General features: G+C 39.9%; 1 protein-coding gene across 1 annotated transcript in view; it reads right to left on the bottom strand.

Moving 5' to 3' along the window:
• REEP5 (receptor accessory protein 5) overlaps nucleotides 1-27,457 on the bottom strand; it is a 43,445-nt gene that overhangs the window by 13,322 nt on the left and 2,666 nt on the right. The window contains exon 3 of the mRNA XM_029218093.1: nucleotides 4,037-4,175. Coding sequence (XP_029073926.1) covers nucleotides 4,037-4,175 — 139 coding nt within the window. The remainder of the gene's footprint in view (nucleotides 1-4,036; nucleotides 4,176-27,457) is intronic.

Genomic DNA, 27,457 nt, shown 5'->3' with positions numbered 1-27,457 from the left:
GTAAACATGGCCTTAGTTGCAGGTCTCCTTTTCATCCTCCCACACAATCACCTTGTGATTGTAGCAATGGCACAGGTACGATCTATGCTAGTCCTTAAAATGGGATATTCTCCTACACACTCTGCAATTCAGAGACCTTTTCTCAGTCAGTTCACTGAAGCCACTCAGAATACGCCACTAATGCAGGAAGAAAGCATTTTTATTGACAGCATAATCAATTTTCAATCATCTCAAGTATATTATCTATTTGGAACATACACGGTAAATTCACTCTCTCATTCTGGACGCCGTGACATCAAACAGCTGGACACTCACTACTAATGGATGTGCATTTGTTTTACCATTAGGGAGGCAAATTTGTTGCAAAGCAATTTTTGTAATGTACTTCAAAATCAAATATAAATGACTTGGTGATTATCTTTTATTTTGGATACTTTCTACCTCAAGGGGCCTCCATTAGCAGAGGCGATCAGGAGCAGGCTGAAGTCGGGCTTGTGTTTCGGAAGTCTGAGGTCAGATACTGGTGTGAGTGGTTCTGCTGACGGGATACTGTTCAGGGCAAGCAGTGGGGCCCAAGGCAAAAGCCCAGTTTCCTTCTGTTAGAGACCACAAGATGGCTCTTATTAAGGGGTTCACAAATATTTTAAGTTTAAAATATGGACATTCAAATTAAAGATTATAAAATTATTTTTATAAATGCTAAATATCTTTGGATAACAAAAACACACGAAAAATCCAGCAATCTCTGGAATCTTAAATCTTCCCACAGACCAACTATTTTCCCATTTGTTTTGAAGGAAAAATTTTCTGCTGTGTTACAGGCGTTCTGTGGTAACAGTATTCAAAATTAAGAGAATATCCATGTTTTCATTTAAACTTTTAAACTATTTAGCTTTTTTTTTACCATAAGTGGTTTCATACTGTAATATTCTATAATTTTTTATAATTAATGAATTATGCAAAATTTCTATATCTACAAATGGATCATTTCATTTCATTTAACTGTATGGATGTACTATTAATTCATTTAACCAGTTACCAGTTGACAGACCCTGCAGGGTTTTTTTTTTTTTTTTAATAATTTTTATTTATAACCAAAAATGCTGCAGTAAATGTCCTTATGCAGCTCTCTTATTCGTGGTGAATATTTCCTAGGGTGGATGCTTAGAACTGCTAGAGTATCATTTTTCATTTTGACAAGAAACTGTCAAAGCCTCCTTTAAAAAGGCTATTCCAATTTATAGCATTACCACCACACATCCATTTCCCAATATATTCACCAATACCAGATATCCTCAACCTTTTAAATACCTGCCAATGTAATGAGCAAAATATGGTATTTCACTATTTTAACTCACATTTCCCAGATCACTGACTACTCATATTTTCTTCTCTTCTGTGAAATGTCTATTTATAACCTTTGTTCATTTTTCTCCTTTTCTTCTTACTTGTAAATGTTTTTATATATTCTGGATATTAATTCCTTATCTGGTGTAAGTGTTCTAAATACATCCTCCTAGTCTGTCATGATTTTATCTTTGCTTATACTGCCCACTGTCATATAGAAATTTCTGTCTTGTTTCTATACCTCCAAGTTAAAAAACATTCTATACTTTTTCTAAAACAGAGGTTTTGGCATAGAAGTCCTGCCTTGTGAGGCACTAAGGAGAACAGCTAGGGACTAAGTAGCCAGGGCAGTTCCTCCTCAAGCCCTCCTGCTCCAACCCCTAGAGCTGTGAATTCCAACTTAGGAGCACCTGCTTCTAGTGCTGCTGGGGGAGCAAAGGGTGACACCTGCACCTGAAGAGCTGTTTAGTGGGGGAAGGGAATCAACTGTGGCTCTCCTGCCTGGGGGTCCCCACCCTAGGACTCACACACCCCTACCCTGAGCTTATGGACTAGCATGGATCAGGGTGTGGCCTCCTCCATTCTAACACCCGATGGAACAGCTGATACTCCTGGAGGAGAAGGAACTTACAGGCCAAAATAACAAGGTATTTGAAAAGTACAACCAGTTCAAAACAGAGACAACACAATCAACTACAGATTCTATCAGCAGCAGAAATTTTAGAAGTGAATGACCAAGAATTTAAAAACAGCTATACTAAAAGAAATACAGCAACATGAAAGAAGAACAAGAAAACATAGGGAAGAGCCAAGCAAAACTACTAGGTATGAAAAATATAACAACTGAAATAACACAATGTATGGCATAAACAGCAGAATGGAACAAAACTGAAAATTGGAAGATCGGATTGAGAAAATCTCCCAGAAAGAAGGAAAATACAAATAAATATGTTTGAAAAATAGGTAAGGCCAGAGGAAAAGAAAAAATACATCCATAATTAGCAAGAATTAAAAATCAAGGTAATATCAACGTAGTGGCGGCTGCGGGGAAGGAGACCAAAGGATGACAGAGCTTCCGCTATCTAATTTCCTGTAACTACATTTCTTCAGATAGAAAATTTAAAAAGCAAGTAAGTAGAAATGTAGACATTAGGACAAATTAAAATAACAAGGACACTCAAAATAGGCCTAAATACAGAAATAAGGAAACAATTATTGATTCCGGGGAAAATAAAAAACTGCAGTAACACTGCATGTACATTATATATATACTATATGGCCCAACTAAACAGTGCTTAACAAGTCATAATAATAAAAGCGGTGAAGCCCTATCTAACCAAAATTATCCCTGAGGAAGATGAGGACATCTTTTATTACTATCAAGCCTGCATGTGTGGCAGGGAGGAAGGAGGAAAGAAAGCCAAATCCTTATCTTCTGGTGGGAATCAAGGGCTAATGTGTAGGGACTTCCCTTGGTGGTCCAGTGGTTAAAACTCTGTGCTCCCAATGCAGAGGGCCCAGGTTCTATCCCTTGTCAGGGAACTAGATCCCGCAGATATGCCGCAACTAAGACCTGGCACAGCCAAATAAATAAATAAATAAAAGAGCTAACGTGTAAAACATAAAAATTAAAAGGTAACTAAACCAGGATATTATTTAGAAACAGAGGTAAATGACAAAATAATCTGTCATAAATGAAGGGACAGCGGTTGCTTTTAAGGAAAGGCAATATAAGGGGCAGGAGTGTAGATCATCAAAACTCTTCCAGAGCTATTTGAGTCTTTAAACTATGTCATGTGTAACCCTTACTAAAGCAAATACTTAAGAGTATGAGGGAAAAGAAGAGGACCCAGAATTCATAAGAGCTGGACTCACCACCCTCGGCAGCTTGGGAAGTCTGGGTCGGTGAACCTGAGGAACTATTTACATCCTATGCAACTAACCGGAAGCAAGCCTCTTCCATGGAAGACACCTGAGGAATCAACTGAAGACAGTCTGTCCCATTTAGAGAAAAAGAACCAACCACTCTATCTATCAAAAGATGCAAACTTTTCATTGTCATGTGCCTTGGAGGCCAAGGCTGGAGTTGATACAGGTGCCATTAGGGACGAGTTCAACGTCCTACTCCCTTTCCTCACACAGTAGTAGCCGAGGAGAGTTCTCTGGCAAACAACGCTTGGCAGGGCTGATCCCAGACGACTGCACCTGCCAGAGTTATTAAAATGACTTCCTCAGAGAGCCCATTTCACGTCTGCTGTTTCCAAACCGATTAAGAAATAAGTATTTTTTTCCAGAAATAATGACTCCAGCACACCACTGTGAATAACTGATGACTTGGTAAAATTTGCAATGTTGACGCATCAAACACAGACAACAGAGCATGAAGAGAGGATCTTGGCAAAGAGCAATGCTTGTGCTAGTTCACAGTATTTCCGTCTTTTATTATTATCAAACACACTGTAAAGACACAATTGCTTTGGCTGTTTCCAAGATAATATACAAAATAAGTTAGACATGTTGAATCCTGTCTTCCTGTTTATTAATCTGAGGCAGAGCCACAGATGTCCAACATTCAAGCATCTGTTCCTATTCCTTGTATATAGGTCCTGAGATGGAGTTTATTTTAGGGGTAGGGAGCAAAGCAAAAACACAGATGGAAGAAAATGGCAGTTCAGGAAAGCCAACGTACCTTCAGCATGTAGTAGAAGGGGAACCATGACAGGAAGAGGTCAGAGAAGAATTCGGCAATGCTGAACACACCATACACTACCCAGTAGGTCAGCCACTGGGTATCATCTTCTTTGTTTGGACTCTCTATCGCTTTAATTCTGAAAGGCAATACAAAAGCAAGTGTATCATGTAGTAAGATCTCAATGAGACATTTTCAAACATTATACTTTCACAGCTGCCCTCCAAGACCAACTGAGAAACTCAGGCAAATGTATGCATCATGTCACTAGATGCAAAAGTACAACATGAAAACAGGCAGCAATGTAGAGATGTCAGGACAAGCCATTATAACTACCTGTTACCAGTTCTCTGGTTACCAGAGAAACCAGCACCAGTTGTCCCCTGGATCTCTACTCTGCTTTAGTCTCCACCAAGGCTCCAGGAAACACCACCAATGACTGGGAACTAGAGTAATCCCCACTCTCAAGTGGGGTCCTGCCACTAGGGATATATCAATAATTCACTCATGTAACTCAGTTCTTATGCACTTTTAATAACTGAAGTACATCATGGTGAGGAGGCTTTCCATAAAAGACCTTCTGGAACATAGTTTAGGCACTGTCCAAAGTTCACAACACACTTCATTACAAAGAGGTGAAAACAAACATCATGGTGTCCATTTGGTTTCGACTGACATTATGTGATCCTCAGGCTGTGACCTTTCCTCCTCTTATCGGTTAATATGACTTTCTCAGTATCAACTACTGCTTAAACAAAATTTACTCTGTAAATGAACGGAACTAAATTTAAAATAACCTTCTTTTACTTCTGAATCACAGGAATTTCTTCCAGTCCTGGGAATCCCTTCATTCTAAACCTCAATTCCATAATCTTTTATCCTATCCTGATACATGCCTGGATACTTATTGTAACTGAGCTGGACTACAACAGTAAACTAGAAGAAACCTGAATCTTGTTTAGCCTATGCGATGGGTTAACTATTAAAAATACATTGGCTACTTGGTAACACGGGTTCACCAAAGAGACAGGCTGATGAATCATGCTGAGTCATCCCCTAAGAAAGCCTCTGAATTAACTGAAAGTAGCTGTGGGTGTAGGTGTGAGTGCCTGCATGAGTGTTTTAAGAAGATGACTGAGCAGGGAAAAGTTATAGCTGAATGAGATGACTGCTGATGAGGAAAAGGAGAGGAGGGATTAAATGATTAAATGAATGCTGCTTTGAACATCAAGAATAAACACAGAATCATAAAATGAATTGAAGGCAGCTAATTATAAAATAATGGCTTCTCACATGTGGACTGTGTTTGTGTTTTAGCTTTCCTCAGGTAGAAGCTAGCTGATGTAATAGAAGGCCGAAGGCCAAAGGAAAAGCGTAGGCAAGCATGTGAACCAAAGAACTAAAAAATGTATACCCTTTACACGTAAGGTTTTTTTCCCCTCTGTGCTTTATTTGGTATGGAATATGGTTTACCTATTTATATTTAAGTGGATTTTTAAAGTTATCACTATGGTAAAAACTTGTTTCTTACACATCCATCCTGGGCAGAGGGGATACATGGTTATATTTCACTTAAGGTCTTAGTTTTGGGAACCTAAGCAGTCCATGACTAACCAGCAAACACACATCTACACACAAATATAAACTGAAACAAACATTTATGAAACCACTGATATTTTCAATTCCATTCTATGTCATTATTATTTTTTTATTGAAGTATAGTTGATTTACAATGTTGTGTTAGTTTCTGGTGTATAGCAAAGTGATTCAGTTATATATATGCGTATGTATATATACTTTTTAATATTCGTTTCCATTATAATTTATTACAAGACATTGAATGTAGTTCCCTGTGCTATACAGTAGGACCTTGTTGTTTATCTATTTTATATATAATAGTTTGTATCTGCTAATCCCAAACTCCTAATTTATCCCTCCCCACCCCCACTCCCCCTTGGCAACCACAAGTCTGTTCTCCATGTCTGTGTGTCTGTTTCTGTTTTGTAGATAAGTTCATTTGTGTCATATTTTAGATTCCACATATAAGTGATATCATATGGTATTTGTCTTTCTCTGTCTGACTTCACTTAGTATGATAATCTCTAGGTCCATCCATGTTGCTGAAAATGGCATTGTTTCATTCTTTTTTATGGCTGAGTAATATTCCATTGTGTATATATATAGATAGATATAGATATATAGATAGATATAGATATATAGATATATATACACAGACACACACCACATCTTCTTTATCCATTCATCTGTTGATGGATATTTAAGTTGCTTCCATGCTTTGGCTATTGTGAATAGTGCTGCTATGAACACTGGAATATGCATATCTTTTCCAATTATAGTTTTATCTGGATATATGCCCAAGAGTGGGATGGCTGGATCATATGGCAACTCTATTTTTAGTTTTTTGAGGAATCTCCACACTGTTTTCCATAGTGGCTGCACAATTTACACTCCCACCAACAGTGTAGGAGGGTTCCCTTTTCTCCACACCCTCTCCAGCATTTGTTCTTTGTGGACTTTTTAATGATGGCCATCCTGACTGGTATGAGATGGTACCTCATTGTAATTTTGATTTGCGTTTCTCTAATAATTAATAATGTTGAGTATCTTTTCATGTGACTAGTGGCCATCTGTATGTCTTCTTTGGAGAAATGTCTATATAAGGTTCTGCCCATTTTTAATTGGGCTGTTTGTTTTTTTGTTATTGAGTTGTATGAGCTGTTTGTATATTTGGGAAATTAATCCCTTGTCGGTCGTATTGTCTGCAAATATTTTCTCCCATTCTTTAGTCTATCTTTTCATTTTGTTGATGGTTTCCTTTGTTGTGCAAAAGCTTATAAGTTTGATTAGGTCCCATTTGGGTTTTTTTGCTTTAATATTGCCTTGGAAAACTGTTATGTCATTATTATTATTTTTATTTATTTTTTATTTATTTATTTTTGGCTGTGTTGTGTCTTCGTTTCTGTGCGAAGGCTTTCTCTAGTTGTGGCAAGCGGGGGCCACTCTTCATCGCGGTGCGCGGGCCTCTCACTATCGCAGCCTCTCTTGTCACGGAGCACAGGCTCCAGACGTGCAGGCTCAGTAGTTGTAGCTCACGGGCCTAGTTGCTCCGCGGCATATGGGATCCTCCCAGACCAGGGCTCGAACCCGTGTCCCCTGCATTATCAGGCAGATTCTCAACCACTGTGCCACCAGGGAAGCCCCGTTACGTCATTATTTTTAAGATGTTAGTCAAGATCCACAGATTCAAAAACAGAAAAACTACTCTAACAGTTCAAGTTCAGTCTCTCAAGGAATAAGCTCCCTAACTTATCAACAATATGAATTCAAAAGTTTCCATGCTGATACACTTGGAACACTCTATAGTAACACTGAAAAGTAGGAAGAACTCAAAATTGAGCACACATATTGAACACAACTTTGTAGAAAAGCAAGGCCTGGGAAAAAAGACAGGAAAAGATCACAGAGTCTCATTAAGGTAAAGAGAATTTTTAAATAGAACTTCTATTATTGAAGCAGTTAATTACTGTTTTAATTAAAAATACCACAATGTTCATTTTTTAAAATGTGTCTACATGTCATAACATCATAAGCTAGTCAGAACAAGAAAGAACATAGAAGATAGTCTAACCCACTCAGTGTACAGTTGAGGAACCTAAGACTCAAAGAGGTAAGAGAAGAAAAGCGTTTAATACCGGGATTTCCTGAACGCTATTTACGTATACACTGTCTTGTCCAAATGAGTGTATGCAAAATTGTGATTTATAAGCAAAATATATATTTGGTCATTCCAAAGACCAAAATATAGTTCTCCTATATATTTGGTCTTCATCCAGGTTCCTGCACAGCTCCCCAAACCCTTGCAATTTCTGAAGTGTTGAGAGGGATAAAGGTGTCTTTTGCTATGTCAATGAGGTGACTTTTATAAAGCACATAAGGAGGGGAGCTGGATGTCCCTGGAGCCAACTATGTGATTAGAGGGCTGGAACTTTCACTCCCATCGCTGACCTCTGGGGAGGGTAAGGGGCTGGAGGTTAAATCGATCACCAACGGCCAATGATTTAGTCAGTCATGACTATGTAATGAAGCCTCCATAAAACCCCAAAGGACAGCTTTTTGTCCCTTTTCAGAGAGCTTCCATGTTGGGGAACCACAATGCTTCCTTGTGCCACTCATGCTGGACCCCAAACTCCATGAGGACAAAAGTTCCTTTGTTTGGGACCTCGCCTATGTATCTCTTCATCTGGCTATCGATTTGTTTCATTTTATAATATATTGGTAATCTAGTGAGTAAATGGTTTTTCTGAGTTCTGTGAGCCATTCTAATTGAACCTGAAGAGGGGGACGTCGGGACCTCTGATTTATAGCCAGTTGGTCAGAAGCACAGGTTAACAACCCGGGCTTGTTACTGGTGTAGGAAGTGGAAGGCAGTCTTGTTGGACTAAGGCCTTTACCTGTGGAATTTGATTCTATCTCCGGGTAGAAGGTGACAGAACTGAGTTGAACTCTCGGACTCTGCTGGCATCTGAGAATTGCTTGTTGGTGTGGAGAAGCCTTCGAATTTGGCTCTCTGCACATGGGTGATTCTTTGACAATGTGCTCTACTGCCATGTACCTATGCTAAATGGTATTTCAACTCGCGTATCAGAATGAGGATGTATCAACTTTTCAGGCAACACAGGGGATTCAAAAAATCCTAAGATGCAGTCTCTATCCTTAGGTCATGTGTAGTTTTTGGTCTTTAGCCAAAGTGGCAAAGCTAAAGAATGGGAAGGGTAGGAACCTAATAATTATTTAATATAACCTTCAGAATAGCCCTATGGAATAGGTAATGTTATTCTCATTTTTGAGAGGAAGAAACTGAGGCTTAGGGAAGAAAAATAACGTGGACAGGGCACCCAGCTGCAACAGCAGAGACTGGGTTTACACCCAAGACTAACTTCAACAAAGCCTGTGTCTGTTTCTCTATCCCAAGCTGTTTTCCTAATTGGGAGAACCACTCACTACACGACTGCACAGCACTTAGCAAAGTGTCTGGTGCTAAGTGGGCAGCTACTAAATATTTATTGCATAAATATAAATACAAAAGGAGTTCATAATCTTACTTTTGGAAGGGACCAGAGTTCTCTATTGGAGAAAATCAAGGCTTAGAAAGGTTAACTTGGGCACAGAGCAAACAGGAGAAAAGGTCATAGTCTCAACATCCAGATTCCTAAAGGACCATTCCACCCTCCATCCTGCTTCCTTGAGGTGGGGGGATCATTAGAAGTGAAGAGGATGGGACTTCCCTGGTGGCTCAGTGGTTAAGAATCCACCTGCCAATGCAGGGGATATGGGTTCGAGCCCTGCTCTGGGAAGATTCCACATGCTGTGAAGCAACTAAGCCCGTGTGCTACAACTACTGAGGCTGCACTCTAGAGCCCGTGAGCCACAACTACTGAAGCCTGAGCGCCTAGAGCCCGTGCTCTGCAACAAGAGAAGCCACTGCAATGAGAAGCCTGTGCACCGCAAGGAAGAGTAGCCCCCGCTCGCTCCAACTAGAGGAAGCCCACACACAGCAATGAAGACCCAACGCAGCCAAAAGTAAATAAACAAATTAATTAATTATTTTTTTTAAAAAAAGTGAACAGGATGGTATTCTGAGTTGGTGCCCCAACCCCCGGGCCGTGGACTGGGTACCAGTCCGTGGCCTGTTAGGAACCGGACCACACAGTAGGAGGGGAGCAGCAGGCGAGCGACTGAAGCTTCATCTTCCGCTCCCCATCACTCCCTGTCGCTCGCATTACCGCTCGAACCATCCCCGCCCCGTCCATGGAAAAACTGTCTTCCACGAAACCAGTCCCTGGTGCCAAAAAGGTTGGGCACCGGTGCTAGTCCATTGCTTCTCAAACTTAGATGATGATCCACATCCACCTTGGGAACTTTTCAAGACTATACATGCCCAGGTCCTTCTTCGGATCTAGTGACTCAAACTCTACCATGTACAGCACAGGTATGTGCTTTTAGAAACATATGCAGGCGATCCTAACACACAGCCAAGTTTCAGAATCACTAGCTCCAAGTTCCAGTTTCAGTACCACTTCGTCATGTCATTTCTAGGACAGAAAATCAAAATGATTGATTTGGGTCCCATCAGCTACAGCCAGAGAGGAGGCTACCCCTTTCCAGCAATGAATGAGAAGCCAAGAGAGAAGAAAAGCTCAATCCTAGAGGAGCTCTGGAACTGTCCCAACAGCAGCTGACAGCAATTCCACCACTCTCTCCAAAGTCCTGGGCCACTATCTCTCTAGTGCCACCTCGTCTTCAAATGTAGTGTCAGCAGTGATATTGGTCTCAGAACTACTCCCAGGGGTTTGGGAAGGACACATTCACAAAAGACGGGCACCATGGTCTTACATTGCTCTCTGCCCACTGTTACTGCCACATTATCACCACTGGCCCAAAGCCTGGCCACCTAAGCCCAGAGCTGTGGCTCCTTATTCTCTCCTGAGCCACCTGCCATGTTCTAGAGGCAGAGCTTCACCTCCCTCAAGCAGGTGGCAAAAGGAAGCAAGGCCTGGGTGAGCAGGAGATGGGCCTAGGGTGAGGAAGATGGTTGGCAATATTATGGGAGCAGCTAGCAGTTCTAAAAATTCACTGAGCGAATTAGAAATTGTAGAATGTTGAGCTGGAAGATATCTTAAAGAACTAGTTCAAATTCCACATTTTATAGACACAAAAAATGAAGTTCAAAGAAGAAAGAGTGATATTAAAATGAATTTCAACTCAAACTAAAAGATTATAGAAAAAAAACGATTATAGAAGCATGTGTTTACACATTTTTTTAAGGGCAGAATGGACTGTTTAAATAAATTTAGGTGTATCCATACAATGAAATATTCTGAAGCCTTTGAAAAGGATAGTAACAGGAAAAGATGTCCAAGATATAGTTTTGTGTCAAAAGAGATTACTAATTTTGTGTTTAAAAGAAAAAAGAAAGATATATATTTGCATGTGTTTACAGACCAAGAATGGTATTCAGAAATATATATTTCAAGTTGTATACAGTTAATCCTGAGTATTGGGATTGCAGAATTTTACTTTTTTAAGATCTTTACAATGAGTATGTGCTATTTTTTTTAACTGAGGTACAGCCGGTGTACAATATTATATAAGTTACAAGTGTACAGTACAGAGATTCACAATTTTTAAAGGTTATATGCCATTTATAGTTATTATAAAATATTGGCTATATTCCTTGTGCTGTACAATATATTCTTATAGCTTATTTTATACCTAACAGTTTGTACCTCTTAATCCCCTGCCCCTATATTGCCCCACCCCCCGTCCCTGTCCCCACTGGTAGCCACTAGTTTATTCTCTGTGAGTCTGCTATCATGTACTATTTTTTTTTTAATTGAAGTATAGTTGATTTACAATGTTGTGTTTGTTTCAGGTGTACAGCAAAGTGAATCAGTTATACATATATAGCATGTACTACTTTTAATAATGAAAGTGAGGAAAAATATTTGTTTGGAAGGAAAAAAAACCACAGGGCACCAGACTTTTTTTTTTTATGTGGTATGTGGGCCTCTCACCGCCGCGGCCTCTCCCGCCGCGGAGCACAGGCTCCGGACGCGCAGGCCCAGCAGCCATGGCCCACGGGCCCAGCCGCTCCTCGGCACGTGGGATCCTCCCGAACTGGGGCACGAGCCCGCATCCCCTGCATCGGCAGGCGGACTCCCAACCACTGCGCCACCAGGGAAGACCAGGGCACCAGACTTTATACAACCACTTTCTCCTATGAGACTAGGTGTCTCTTTAGGGCTTTGTTAAAAACAAACACTGGGCTTCCCTGGTGATGCAGTGGTTGAGAATCTGCCTGCTAATGCAGGGGACATGGGTTCGAGCTCCGGTATGGGAGGATCCTACATGCGGCAGAGCAACTAGTCCCATGAGCCACAACTACTGAGCCTGTGCGTCTGGAGCCTGTGCTCTGCAACAAGAGAGACCTCGACAGTGAGAGGCCCACACACCGCGATGAAGAGTGGCCCCCGCTTGCCACAACTAGAGAAAGCCCTCGCACAGAAATGAAGACGCAACATAGCAAAAATAAATAAATAAACTCCTACCCCCAACATCTTCTTTAAAAAAAAACCAAAAAAAAACACACTAAAGTGAACATCAGACACTTTTATTTAATTTCTCTCTTGAGGAAACAGCTCGTGATTTTCTAACAAACAAACCTCTCTAACAATGATCAGACACAATCTATTGTGTTTTAGGGCATTAAAAGGGCTTCAATACACACAGAAAGACACAGAGGGAGAAAAGAAAGTCACACGGCCCATCACATGCAATTGACTCATTCTGATTTCCTCCTTAAACAAAGCAAACTATCAAAAAATTATTAATTACACTGAACTATGAAAGAGCCAGGCTTTTCCCTTCATTTCTTCCCAATGCTCACCTGGCTTTACATCATTTCACCATTCTTGGCTTGCAGCTTTGTATCCTGGTTCTACCACTTACTAGGTATTGGTTGGCCGAAAAGGTCATTTGGTTTTAAGTAGACACATTTTTCACTTTCACCAAGAACTTTATTGAACAACGTATTCATCAACCGAATGAACCTTTTGGCCAACCCAATACGTGACCGTGGGCCAGTTATTCTGGGCCTCAGTGTGCTCATCTGTCAGGTAGAGATGATAAACCTCATTGTGTTGCTGTGAAGATTAACTTAGTTGATACATGTTAAGCACTTAAACAGGGTAAGCGCTCAGAAATATTACCTTATTAGGTAGTAACTATAATATGGTGGTGATAGTTTATTATTATCATAGAGAGGCAAGAGATTAAAAAGAAAAGAGCAATAAGAACACTCCAGTCCTTCTGGCTAAGTAGAACAGGTAAAGGATTAACAGCATTGTTAATAAGGCTAAAGGATGATTAGGGAATTACTCATGAATTGTACCTCACTCTCCAAATCCCAAATGCTACAGAGAGTAAATGGTTAGCTGAAATCCAAAAATCCTATTTGCAGGTCAATGGCAACAAATTTGGACGCTGCTGAAAACAGTTTTCAGGCCCATGCTACAGGGGAGGACTGGCCAAAAGTCTTGATGCTGGTATCGGATTGGTACTGATAGGGAGGTAACCACTGGCCAGCCCTTGTCCAGACCACCCAGCGCCAGTGACTGGGTACTGGCTGACTCTACCTTGTTGGCTCATCTATTTCTTTCTTTGCTGCTTTTTCTAAACGTAAGATCACGAACTTAAAATGGCCAAAGGATAGCGTTAAACATGTGTGAAGAAACCAAAGTTTGAGCAGATATGGTCCTGGGCTACCAGCATTCTCTCCCTCCCAAATTAAGAGTCATCATTCAGAGAACCTAAATATGCTTTGACCCACAGGCACCACTAAACTGCAAATCCCCTGAGTACTTTATTAGAACGAAATCATGTAAACTAAGGACAGTCTAGGGGGTTTAAATAATTTTGTGAGGCAAAAGGAAAGTATTTTAGAGATGAACTAGTTCAAAAATCATTAACGGAGGCAACAGTCTTGTGATACCTTGGAGCTATGGGCATGGGCAGGAAAGCCAGCACTCCAAGGTCACCAGAAAAAAGCCTGAACCTCTGCTGTCCCAGCCCTGGAATATCAACCTCCAGACTTCTTATTATGCTAGATAATTCAGTGGTTCAGGCCACTGTTGATGGAAGCAGCTGACTGAACCCTGATATAAAAGGTGAGTGGCCCCACCAAAAGCTTTCTAAACCAAATTTACGTTAGATATCTAGGTAACTGTCAGAAACAGCTCTGCTTCCCTTACTGAGGTTTTATCTATTGATTAAATATATCATTGTTTACAGTTAATGCTCACGTAGGAGGGCAGGAAAGAGATTACCCTCCATACTATTTTTAGAATTATTTCAGACACAACACATCCATCAGGGAAACATTCACCTTTACACACATCCTCTTAATTCAGATTCGTGCTATTAGTAAGCAAAATAGATAAAAATGCTTTTCTATATATGAATTGTACAACCTATTTATATTTCTGTTTCTAATTCTTGTCTTTTTAGGACAAAGTCCATGTTTATTACATGTAACATGTAAAGAGCTTTCAGAGGTATAAGCAATTAACAAATATAAACAATAATATGTCAAATAATATGCTACCCAACTTTTTTTTTTTTTTTTTTTTGCGGTACGTGGGCCTCTCACTGTTGTGGCCTCTCCCGTGGCGGAGCACAGGCTCCGGACACGCAGGCTCAGTGGCCATGGCTCACGGGCCCAGCCGCTCCGCGGCATGTGGGATCTTCCTGGACCGGGGCACGAACCCGTGTCCCCTCCATCAGCAGGCAGACTCTCAACCACTGCGCCACCAGGGAAGCCCTGCTACCCAACTTTTACCTAACATTTACTATTATAAATATTCTATCGTTATATCATTAAGAAATTAAAACTAGCAAATAGGAAAAGCAGATATGTGGAGGAAAGCCATGTTTTCTAAGCCTTTGACATATGTCATAGATATTTGTTACTGAGATTTTCTTCTTCCATCAATGACAACTTTAGTTATATTTATCATTGGATGGATGTTGCATTCTCTTACTTTGATGTAGTTATAAATTAAGCATTTTTAACACTATATTAACTTTTTCAGACTCAAAGGTTATTCCTGGTTAATGGGTATTTCAAAACCTTCATTCATGTCATTAAGTTGAAAAATGTCAATTTCCTACAATAGTATGAAGGATAAACTGTGTGTATATTATATTTAGTATTATATAATGTATGTCTACAATGAAGGAGAAGCATAAGATAGATGACAAACACAAAAAGCTCATTGAGAAGTTTTGCAATTATTTATTCCTATGTCCTGTATTCCAAATGGTCTACTTTAAAGGTAGCTTCTAACAGGGAATAAGACTGTCTGGCTTAATCTTCTTTGTTAAAATTTTTCTTAAGATAAAAAGGAAATGAAAAAAATAAGTAAGATTGTTTACCGTCAGTACAAACCAAAACCCTAACTGGCTCTACTTTTCTCCACTCAATTCTTAGTGGCGGGGGGTGAAGTGAAATGGCCAGAGAGGCCCTGTCTGGGTAATCCACCGCAACTGTCAGTGACAGACTCTTTTGGATGCAAGCATACGCCGAGCATTGACCATGCACTGACACTGTATTGAAGCTCTGGGGCCAAAACAGTGATGCTCAAGGACATAAAGTCAAAAACAGTCAAAAGATCATTCCATTCTTAAGTAAGCAGCACACGTGTGTGTGGGGAGGGGTCCATTGAAGGAGTTATGGGAAACTGGAAGTCTCAATGGAAACAAAACAAGTAAAAAATAGGTTTAATATTTAAAAAGTGTTCGTTAAACCATGCCCAGGGCTTAGGAACATGTATACCACTGTACCAAAAGAGAAGAAAACCACTAGCCGTATTTATAACTTGGAAGAAGAAAACTTTATGGTACTTTATTGCGCCTTAGAATAACGAAGTCTTAAGCTGCTGATCTAAGTACAGGAAAAAGTAAGATAAGGAACAGAAAAAGAGTAAGCGAAAAAAATAAGCGAAAGAAAATACTACTTGGGAGGTTCTTCCTTAATCATTTAAAGTTCAATGACATGGAGTTAGACAACCATGACTATGATTGTCAGTTTTCCTCTTTGTATGTTAATCAAAAGTAGCCACACTTAATTAAGCACTTACTAAAATCTTGATCCTGTGCTGGAGTTTAACTTATCCCTTCCTTTTACATTTGAGAAAATTGAGTATTATAAAAGTTAATCTATTTCCCCAGGGGTTAATTCAACTAGTAATTATCAGGTCCATGTACATATGTTTTCTGATCACTCACACCAAAGAAACTTAGGTACACACTACCTGTACTGTACATGGTTCATATGTAACTTAGCCACTACAGTTCATACTAGCCAAATGATATAAAATTAAGTAATATTATATGTCTTCAGACCACTGGCTTTACTACTGAAACCAGTTGTAGTCATCAATAGGATTTTAATTTTAATGAGTTGATTATATTACCAGACAGGACATCAAAAAAAGCAGTTCATGAAAAAAACCTATAACAATAAAAAGCTTTGAGATGTGCTGTTGGTAAAGAACAGAAAGGAATCTACTTCTGGTCCATTTGCTTTGTTTTATTTCTAACGTGGTAAGTTATGTTTAATAACAAATATTCCAGAGTTCAAGGTAGAGTCTTTGAAGCATGAATATGAAGAATACAGACCATAATGTTTATAATCCTTTCTGATACAGCAGACACACAGTGTGACCATCCACAGTGCCCACTATGTGTAGGACTGCTTTTGGCTGTGTTTATTAGAGAATGGGAAGCAGGAATTCCTAATAGCTCAAAATAATTTTCCTATTTCCTATTACCTCTGTTTAGCAGTCTGCCATTGCAAATATTATTTGACACATACAGTGTGTCAAATTAGAAGGAAAAAAAATCACACATTTTAAGACATGAACAGTATTTTATTTCCATGCCAGTAAGGAGAAGACTTTTCTTCTTCATGGAAAAAAGGTCAGAAACTATGGGCACTCAGAAAAGTACACTTGTTTTTCACTGCAGAGTAGGTGTGCTTTCAAAGCAAGAGAGAGAACCAACAGAGCAAGAGATCAAACAAACAAAGGGAAAAAACTAAACATACAATAAAACCAATTTGCTTATTTACTGTTTATATCATGCCCAATCCTCCTCCCCACCCCAAAAAAGATACAATCACTAGCAGCAAATATGCTTCTTAAATATGTAGAAACTATAAGATGACTATACAAGAACAATGAAAAAATATACCATGCTCCTTTCATTTTTAATATAGTGTTCTCCTATAGTATAAGATGACTGACTTAATGAAATGCATAATATAAGGTAAATTCACAAGCAAATGCATTTTAAGATGAGTCTGTAAAACACCTCTAGCGGAGATTAAATTACAAAAAAACCAAAAGCAGTCATTTACTGGTCAAATATTTTGGTGTTTAATTATACTGATCTTATTTGTCAACTGTTCACCATTTTGTTTTTTAATGCAAAATGGAAGCTTCAGTCACAGTCGAATATAAAGCATGAGGAATGTTGGCAGTGGGCAGGCCAGGGGAGTCAGGCACCCCTACACCTACGCCTGGCTTTGCCTCAACAGACTTGTGACCTGAGCCATAAAACTTCATTTTGTCTCCTCGGTTTCCAAATCTGTTAAAGATAGCTATAGCCCCAGCAGCCTGATCTCTAAGACCTCTCCTAGCTAACATTTTATAACTCAAAACAGAATGCATTTAGACTATTCAATAGACAATTAAAAAAGATGAATGCCTGAAGCAATAAAATAGCAGATGCAAACAACAAGGTCCTACTGCATAGCACAGGGAACTATATTCAATATCTTGTAATAAACCATAATGGAAAAGAATATACATGTAAAACTGAATCACTTTGCTGTACACTACATTGCAATCACTAACACAACTTTGTAAATCAACTATGCTTCAGTAAACAAACAAACAAAAAAACAGCAGATGCAAATCCTACTGGGACAACCCTCTGTCAATAAAATTGATGGCTCTGTATATATAATATCTATGTCAGGTCTGGCATCGGAAAATTTAACTTATGCTCAAGCACCCTCACAACCTGCATAAGAACAACCTAAACTGACCTTTCCCAGACAAAAGAGGGCCGCATCAAGATGTAGACAGCAGTCCAGAGTTACCTCTGACGTGTAAGTGATCCCTTTACTAGATCACCTGGCCAAACTACCAGAAGCTGCAGGATATATATAGTAGCCATGTGAGAGGGACGCATGATAGCTCCACTCCCTGATTCTTCCACTCCCAGGAATCAGGGAGTGTTAGAATGAAATCAGGATAGGTTTCTGCACCCCCTGCTTATATTTCAACTGCTACAAAAGTAATTTCATTAGCAATTTTTGAAATTGTTTTAAAACTTCTGCTATAATCATTTATTCAAAAAATTAATTACTTGGTAATATTATTGATAGGCACTAAATATCTTAAAATGGCCCATAAATATTTATATTTTTTATATAGTTTTAAATACTATCTGAGGATATTAAGTTGAAAAACAGAGTTCTCATTCAAAGTCCTAAAAAAGAGAGCTCTAGGACGGTGGCGGGGGGGGTGGTGGCGGAGGGAGGCAGCTCAGAAGGACAAATAGACCCATCTCCAGGGCCTCCGTAAAGAGAACAAAAAAAAGTTCATTAAAGTTCATAGGGAACACTCCAGAACAAAGTCTTAGGAATGAGATCACCCTCCACAACTGCTTTAGAGCCCATAAACTAGATCATGAATAAACTGTTTAAATCTTATTTGCTCCTCAAAACTTTCTTTTCTCACAGGCAAAGGGAAAAAAACAAAAACATAACCAAAATGCTGGCTTTAATTATCTACATTTAAGTTTTCTCTACAACTCCTTCCTTTTAAAATAGTTCAGTAATTCTAGCCATAATACTTAGTGAAAACACAACCAGCAAAAAGCTGACAAAGGTAAATGTTTAAATGTTTACAACTACACTGTTGCTTAAGGCATTTAAAGAATGCCAGTTGTATTTTTGGTCCAAGTGCCCAGTAGGCCAGAATATGTGCATGTGCTTCACACTACCCAGAGAAGGAAAGTGTGGGCATGAGCTGCTCTGCCCTAAAGCGCTAGTAACAAAGAACACACAGTTGCAGAGAGAAAAGCTGGTGTAATAGGAACATTAGCAGCTTAGTAGAAAATATATCTGCTCCCAAATGCTCATGAATAAAAAAGAGAAAAAAAATAAGATAATTACAAGTTCTTTAAAAAACACAAGAAAACAAACACACCCCTTACTAATGAGTCCATGAAGACAACCACAAATACACATCCTCCAGCAACATTAGGGGAGCCTAGCTCTGCTTCAGATGACTTGCTCTTGAGAAACAGAAAGTGGTTCAGAACCATCAGTCAGAACCATGGAGACTTTCCCAAATTCTCCTCTGGGTAGTGAACCTGTTCAGGAATCTGTCATTGCAAACTGTAAATAAGTAGATTTCAACCCTTTTTAACCTATATTCCCTCATGTTATCTGCTGTGCATCATTTGCTAAGATGTTGTAGCTTTTACTTGTGGTAGACTGTCTTACAACTCTTGTAGTTATTTTGACTGTCTCCTTCAAATATTCTCCCTCACGATCCCCTTTTCTGATCTGACCTCATAGGGACCATCCCCAAACATCTCCCCCTTGAGATTCGTTGCCTCCTGACAAAGACCTAAAGACAAGGCTGCATTTCCTCAGGAGATACAATGCAGTGTGTCATCTTCAGATGGGCATGCACTGCTTAAAAAAAAAGCAGGTCTCTGCACATGATGAGCTATATTGCTGCTGTTGTAAATCAATGCTGTACCACAGCCAACAAGAGAAAGAACTTGTTAGTAATACACTCTAACTCATGTTCACAAAACACTGCAAATGACTATGTGTGCAGATACATGATTTGGGATGGTAGTACCTTATTTGAGAACTACACTGCATGAAGGTCATGTATTTGTATTGACAGTGTCAAACTGATAAAAGAAAAAGTTACATCAATAGTTAATTTTCATCTCTATATAAGGTTATGGCATGTATCTGTGGGACACTTGAAGAGCCATATGGGAAGCAATATAACGAAAAGTTAAAAACATGGGCTTTGGGGCCAAACTCCCTAGGTTTAAATATCAGTGTCACCGTCTACTGTTATGAGACCTTAATCAAGTTACTTCTTTCTCTGTTTCCTCACCTGTAAAATGGGAATAATCATAATACCTATATCATAGGGTTGTTATGATTAAATAAGGTATATTTATAAAGCACTTAAACAGAGATATTTAAGTATTTATTAAATTAAGGGCTGCACCCGTGTTCAGCAGCCGGCTGTGCAAAGACCTAAAAGCAGTAACACTCTTTGTACTGATAGCAAAAGGCTGAAATGGGCTGGTGAGGACACACAGAAGATAAAATGACACATCACTAAAGTGGGTATCAGATTTGAAAAGTGTTGCCAAACATTAAATACAGACATTAAAATTCTGGACTCTAAGCATATTTAATCTTTTCAAGCTTGGTACTAAAATATGCCTAAATGTGCTTTCACATTTCTGTGTAGGTCTGGAGCCCTCAGTTACAAGTCTAGCCTCTGTGTGACCTTGGAAAACCTTCTAACTCTCTCTGTCCCTCAATCTTTTGAAAAGTGATCAGACTACATGTTTGATCTCTAAGGCCCACCTCTGATAGTCCCAGGAAGGTGGCCACCTGATCCTTAAGAAACATACAAAATAAATGAGAGGAAAAGTAATAGATGTTTTAATAGAATTTTAAACAAAAAGATGGCTGAGTTGGACAAAAAGACAACCCTCCTCCTTTCCCTTCTCTGCAGGGCAAAGATAAAAATAGAAAACAAAGTCATTAGACTTCTGTCATAACTACACTTGAATAAAGAAGCAGGGACAGGAGCAGCCTCCACATTCTGGGACCACTGGGAGGCAGTTACCTTCGGTCTCGGGCTCTGATTTTGTGTATGTGACGGTGCAGCAAAGCACACTCCCCGAGAGGTCTCTCAGAATGGCTTTTGTGCCATTCAAAGCAGGGCCGCCCCAGAAACCAAAATCCACGTATTATATGATTCCATTTGTATGAAATGTCCAGAACAGGCAAATCCATAGAGACAGAAAGTAGATTGGTGGTTTCTGAGGACTGGGGTGTAGAAGAAATGGAGAATGACTGCTAATGGGTACAGGGTTTCCTTTGGGGTGATGAACATGTTTTGGAATTAGAAAGCGGTAATGGAGACTCCAGGAGGGCCCACACCAAGAAGTACCTCCCAGAATTTCTGCTGCCAGTGTCCTTGTCCCCGTGGTGAGCCACAGCCACCCCCCACCTCTGCAGGAGCCCTTCCAACACTAGCAGATGGAGAACTTAATGTTCTAGATGATATTTTGACTGAAGTACCAGAACAGGATAATGAACTCCAAAATCCAGAGAGTGAACAAGATAAAAATGAGAAAAAGAGTTCACAAAGAAAAAGTGACCAAATGGAATCTACTGACACAAAGCGACAAAAGCCTTCTGTTCATTCAAGACAATTGATTTCTAAGTCACTGAGCTCATCAGTTAGCAATAACAAAAGAATGGTTAGTACAGGGCTTCCCTGGTGGCGCAGTGGTTGAGAGTCCGCCTGCCGATGCAGGGGACACGGGTTCGTGCCCTGGTCCGGGAAGATCCCACATGCCGCGGAGCGGCTGGACCCGTGAGCCATGGCCGCTGAGCCTGCGCGTCTGGAGCCTGTGCTCCGCAACGGGAGAGGCCACAACAGTGAGAGGCCCGCGTACCGTAAAAAAAAAAAAAAAAAAAAAGAATGGTTAATACAAAAGGAGTCAGTCACAGAGTATAAAAATGAGGAATATCAAAGATCTGAAACAATCATCTAGAAGCTGACCGGAAAATTCGTTTGTCAAGCAGTGCCTCCAGAGAACCTTGTAAGAGTCAACCTGAAAAAACATGTCTGCGGAAAAGGGATCCTGAAAGGAGGGTCAAATCCCTTACGCCAGATGGCTCTGAGAGAACTGGGCTTGAAGTGCACAGACGTGCAAGCAGATGCAGCCAGTCTTCTAAGGAGGAAGTGAACTCTGAAGAATATGGCTCTGACCATGAGACTGGCAGCACTGGTTCTTCTGATGAGTAAGGCAACAACACTGAGAATGAGGAGGAAGGGGTGGAAGATGTGGAAGATGAAGAATTAGAAGAAGATGCAGAGGAAGATGAAGAGGTAGATGACGATGGAGAGGAGGAGGAGGAGGAGGAAGATGAATATGAACAGGATGAGAGAGACCAGAAGGAAGAGGGAAATGTTTATGACACCTGAAGTGAGGCTAGCGACTCTGATTCTGAATCCATTTCCTTCACAGATGCGTCTGTCAGATCTGGTTCAGGAAACAGATGGATCAGGTACTAATTTTTATATGTAAAGGTTTGTCTTTTTTTTTTTTAATGGACCTGACTGGTTTTTTTCTTGAATATGTTTAAGTTGAATTATAAAATTTTTGAGGCAATGGGGGGGGATGTTAGTAAGACTGTCCTGTGATTTTTTTTTATATAGTGTACTTTTGAGTATTATAAATGCACTTGAGTAAGGTTTACATATCTTAGTAAAGGCATTTCTCGGCTACAAATTGACTGTATTATAAATGTACACTAGTCTGATTGTTTCTCTATAAGGAAATGTATTTGAGGTTTTAATGTTATAAATTCTTAGATTTCCATACTAGTCAACAGCAGCTTATTTAAACACTGACGTACTTGAAGTATATTCATATGGAACCCGTCTGCTAGGTATAACAATATTTTCATGTTAAATGCCTCTAGATTTTCATCATGTGGCAACAGAAATCAAAATAACTTTTTCTCTTGGGAGCTCAAACTTCCTTTCTGTACCTGTGGGTTGACTAGGGCAGGGTCGCCAGAGGGCTGGGTATAAAGGTACAAGATGGAAAATAAGAGTATAAAATTATTGTGGAGAGACTGGGTAAGAGGCATCTTGGGTCATTCCTTCAATATTACATGCCCTGCCACTTTATCTTTATCTGACCCATGAGACTTGACTATGGGAATGGTAGATAGTTGCAGTCATTAGGCTGAGGGAGCCCTCTTTCGGGGGGAAATTCAGAGGGTAGAGCAAGGAGAGGTCATGGTACTTAGAAACCGCTGGTCACTCTGTGACGATTATACTCTCATGGCTGTCTTATGTAAAGATGCAGCCAGATCTCCTACACAGGCCAAATGTACTAAATATTGGGATACAAGAAAAATTCTATTATTTTGATATAGTTGATAGTTACAATGCCTTTATTACAGAATTTTATCATTTTAATGTACTACATTGTTAGTAAATCATATTCTTGGTATAGTGTAAACGATAAGAGCAAATGACCAGGTATTTTCTTTTTGTTTGTTTGTTTGGGTTTTTTTGCGGTACGCGGGCCTCTCACTGTTGTGGCCTCTCCCGTTGCAGAGCACAGGCTCCGGATGCGCAGGCTCAGCAGCCATGGCTCACGGGCCCAGCCGCTCCGTGGCATGTGGGATCTTCCCGGACCGGGGCACAAACCCGTGTCCCCTGCATCGGCAGGCGGACTCTCAACCTCTGTGCCACCAGGGAAGCCCCGACCAGGTATTTTCTAATTGGCACCTGAAGTGCTTCTAGCCTTTTGCTCACTAGAGTTCTAGGTTTAGGAGTTTAGACAGGTTTTGAAGGAGGTTAAAGAGTTAAACTGAAGAGATGGGTAGTTGGCTTTAATATAAAAAGAAAAACCTGTGGAATCTTTAGTTCTACTATTCCATCATACTTTTTGCAAACTGATGGGACATACGTTTTATAATTTATGATAATGGATAGAGAACAAAAATTGCATTGGCAATATGAATGAATGTTCATTTATTGTGGAGAATGTGTGAAACCTGTAAAAGTAGGCAACATTTTATTATAGGAATCTTCTTTTTGGTGTCCATGTTAGGAACGATATTTCTTAAACTTGAATGTTTATCCTGTTTAAGTCAAACAAGGGAGATGTATAAATACATAGGGCCTGAAATAATGAGTATTTTTATTTTATTATTATTTTTTATAAATTATTTTGGGCTGCTTTTGGTCTTTGTTGCTGCGCACAGGCTTCCTCTAGTTGTGGTGAGCAGGGGCTACTCTTCGTTGCGGTGTGCGGGCTTCTCATTGCGGTGGCTTCTCTTGTTGCGGAGCACGGGCTCTAGGCACACGGGCTTCAGTAGTTGTGGCGCACGGGCTTAGTTGCTCCACGGCATGTGGGATCTTCCCGGACCAGAGCTCGAACCTGTGTCCCCTGCACTGGTAGGCAGATTCTTAACCACTGCGCCACCAGGAAAGCCCCATGTGTATTTTTAATAAATTCATTAGATGCTGATACTTAGCAAGATACCTATTCATGCTTTGTTTTTTGTGGATTAGACATTTCAGATTGAATGGTAGCCAACAGTTTTTTTTTTTGCCAATAGTTTTATAAAACCTGGATATTAAAACTGTTAAGAGAGACTTACCGTTACAAAGAGATACTTGCCTGGAACTCTTACTTTCCATATTAAAGGAAATTTGTGGCTTTTCTTTGGAAGAGCTCTTATGTGGAACATATTTTAAAGACTGTATTTAGTATGCACGACATTATTATTTTTATTTTGGAGTAGTTTCTCTTCATAATAATGTGTGAGAGAAAAATGGGGTGGATCTGGAACTCCACCAGAGCTAAAAACAATTTTTTAAGATTTTTAAACACAAGGGATCACAGTTTAGTTTTTGTGTCATGAATTTTCTAGATTCCAGTTTATTTTACCTTATTTTTTCTCAAAATTTCAGTAATTTTCTTATAAAAGTGACACACGTGGTGGCTGTTAAGGGTTTATTTGTTAGACGACTTTCATTGTTTTTTTGACCTGAGAATAATAGTTGGGAGAGGGGATCATAAACTTAAGAGCAGTGAAAGTTATTTATACAAAAAAGATTAAAAATCCCTGGAGATATTTTAATGGTAATGCTATATTTAACATTACATAAAAATTGTTGGGTGAGATCTTACTTCTGCTTCTGTTATATTTCCTGCATCATCTTTTTTTTTAAATAAATTTATTTTAAAAAAACCAGTGATGGTTGCAAAACTTCATACTAACCGCTGAATTGTACACTTTAAAAGGGTTGCATGGAAATTATACCTCAGCAAAAAATGGGGGGAGGGGCAGGTCAGCTGTAATAATAAAGGTTCCTATTATTATCCAGTAGTCTGCCTTCTCTTACCAGAAATAGAAGGAAGTAGGGAGATTAAAGTCATTCTGTCAACAGCTCTTGATAATGAGAAGTCTGGAATTATATTTCAAATTGCCTATAAAGGGTGGCCAAAAAGTCTGGAAACTTAGAGGTAGAGGATTAATGGCCCTGCTCTCAAAGGGAAATGATATACGCAGAAAATAAGAGTAACCAGTAGGAAGGGGCTACCTGATAAGGCACTGGTTGCCCCGCCCCGAGGGCCAGCCAGGCCTCCAGCTGTCTAGTGCTCCAACATGACAAGGCCTGGTGTGAAGCCAGGTGCACCTGAGCCCCACCCACAGATTTCCCCAGGTAGTGAGTCACGAGAAAAGCTACGAAGCCAAATGGGCTTTTCCTTATTTTACTTCTGCACCCTGCAGCCTCTAAGCCTATCACTGACCATTAAGCACAATCTGTGGGCCACTCTATGGTGGCCCAAGGAAAGGAAGCAGCAGGAGCAAAAGCTGAAAGGTGAGAAAGGAAGGACTATTAGCAATAGTTTGGCAGGATCACCAATTCCTTCCAGGAATCACAGCAGACAGAATGACCTTAAAATGTACATTGTAACATGTCACCTCCTACTTAGAACCCATCCAAGGCAATCAGAAAACATGCAAACTCCCCACAGCTACCTGGAATAAAATGCACACTTGGTGTGCCAGCCACCAGCTGTGCCTGATGGCACTTGCACCTCTCTGGTCCTCCTTTGCCCCTCTTCCCTCTCAGAGCTTCCAACGCACCAGGTCCTCCAACAGCCCAAGCGCCTGGCTGCCCAGGGCCTGGCATTCGCTGCTCCCTCTGCCTGACTCTGCTCTCAGCGGGCAGCTTCTCATCCCTCAAGTCTTTACTCAAATAGTAGCTCAGATAAATACCTACAGGGGGCCCCTCCTGTTAATCTCTACCACAGCTCCCTGTGGGTGCTCTGTGGAGGGCTCACCACACTGTCACTACTTTACTATTTATTGCAGTCTACCCTGTAGACTAGTCATGCAAAGATGGGGAGTATGCCCAACTTAGTCATGCAAAGATGGGGAGTATGCCCAACTTAGTCCCTGGTGTATCTGAGGTGCTGCCACAGTGTCTGGTGCATGGTTGGCATTTGATGTTTGCTAAATAGATGAACCTGTATTTTTAAAAATAACTCTGGCTGGGAAGAATTCCAAGAGACAAGGAGAACAATTAAAGTGGTCACAGATCACATCTTAAGTAACACTCATTGTGGTGCTACTAATAGTACCACTTACAAGGACTTTCTTTCTGACAATTATACAATTACATCAGTTAAGCAATGAACAGACTTGATTTGACTAATATAACAGTGCTTGCCTGAATGTTTACTAACTGGGGGTCTGTGTGCTTTTACTGTGCACACAATCCCATGTGTCCTTGAACCTCCTTCACAAAGCAGAGGCCAGGTGGGCCTGTGGACTATTCCCAGGGTTAGCAGGCTGTTCTTCTGCCCCTTTCACCCCCTCTTCAAGTGTAACAAGCGCAGGTTATGCTGCTGTTCTACAGCAGGGCTTCTCAGCATGGGCTGCACATGAGACTCCTTTAAAAATTCCAAAACCAAGGCTGCACCCCAGACCAATTACATCAGAATCTTTGGGGATAGGGCCCAGGCGTCAGCACTTTTTAAGGCTCCTCAGATAATTCCAATGGGCAGCCAAGGCTGAGAAGCACTGTTTTAGTGAAAAATCCAAGCACCCACAGAGACCAACCTTCACTTAATTCCCTTATGATAATAGGATCTTGTATTCATTTTAAAGGTAAAAGAGCTGGTTGTACCAAAAGGAAGCATCCTATGAATAAATACTAATCTAGAGATACTCATAAATTGTTTCCTGAATGTTTATTTAAATCATTAAATCCCTTTTTTAGATTTTTAATACTCTTCCAACTCCTATTAAAGTGTACTACAAATGTCACTTTGCCTCAGAATACTCAGATAGAAAAGTGTATCTACTTGGTGAATAAAAAAATTCTAAAATATATAAAACCCACTTACCTGAACTACTCAGATACATGACCATCTCTACCATTTCACAGAATTCCTAGCAATAGACATGAACACTTAGCTTCTTGTAAATAAAGAGAGCCAATAATATTCAATTGACTATGTAGAAAATGAATGAAAGAATGAGTTCAAACAAATGATAAAAAACTGAAATTGACTTGCTTGAAATTACTTTTAAAATATGACTTTAAAAATGGCTCCTGCTAGAAAGAGTCACATGTAGAGAACAAACTTATGGTTACCAAGCGGGGAAGGGCAAGGTGGGATGGACTGGGAGACTGGGATTGACATACAGACACTACTATGTGTAAAACAGATAACTAATGAGAGCCTACTGAATAGCACAGGGAACTCTACTCAATGCTCTATGGTGACCTAAATGGGAAGGAAATCTAAGAAGAGTGGGTATATGTATACGTATAACTGATTCAGTTTGCTGCACAGCAGAAACTAACACAACATTGTAAAGCAACTATACTCTAATAAAAATTAATTTAAAAACAGACAGACAAAGTGGCTCCTGCTAGAATTAATCCA

Source organism: Monodon monoceros, unplaced genomic scaffold (genome assembly GCF_005190385.1).
Source record: "Monodon monoceros isolate NGI ecotype Baffin Bay Population unplaced genomic scaffold, NGI_Narwhal_1 Super_Scaffold_12, whole genome shotgun sequence".
In the NCBI taxonomy this organism is placed as follows: domain Eukaryota; kingdom Metazoa; phylum Chordata; class Mammalia; order Artiodactyla; family Monodontidae; genus Monodon; species Monodon monoceros.
The sequence above is the reverse complement of the archived record's forward strand: the minus strand, read 5'-3'. Positions and strand labels throughout refer to the sequence as shown.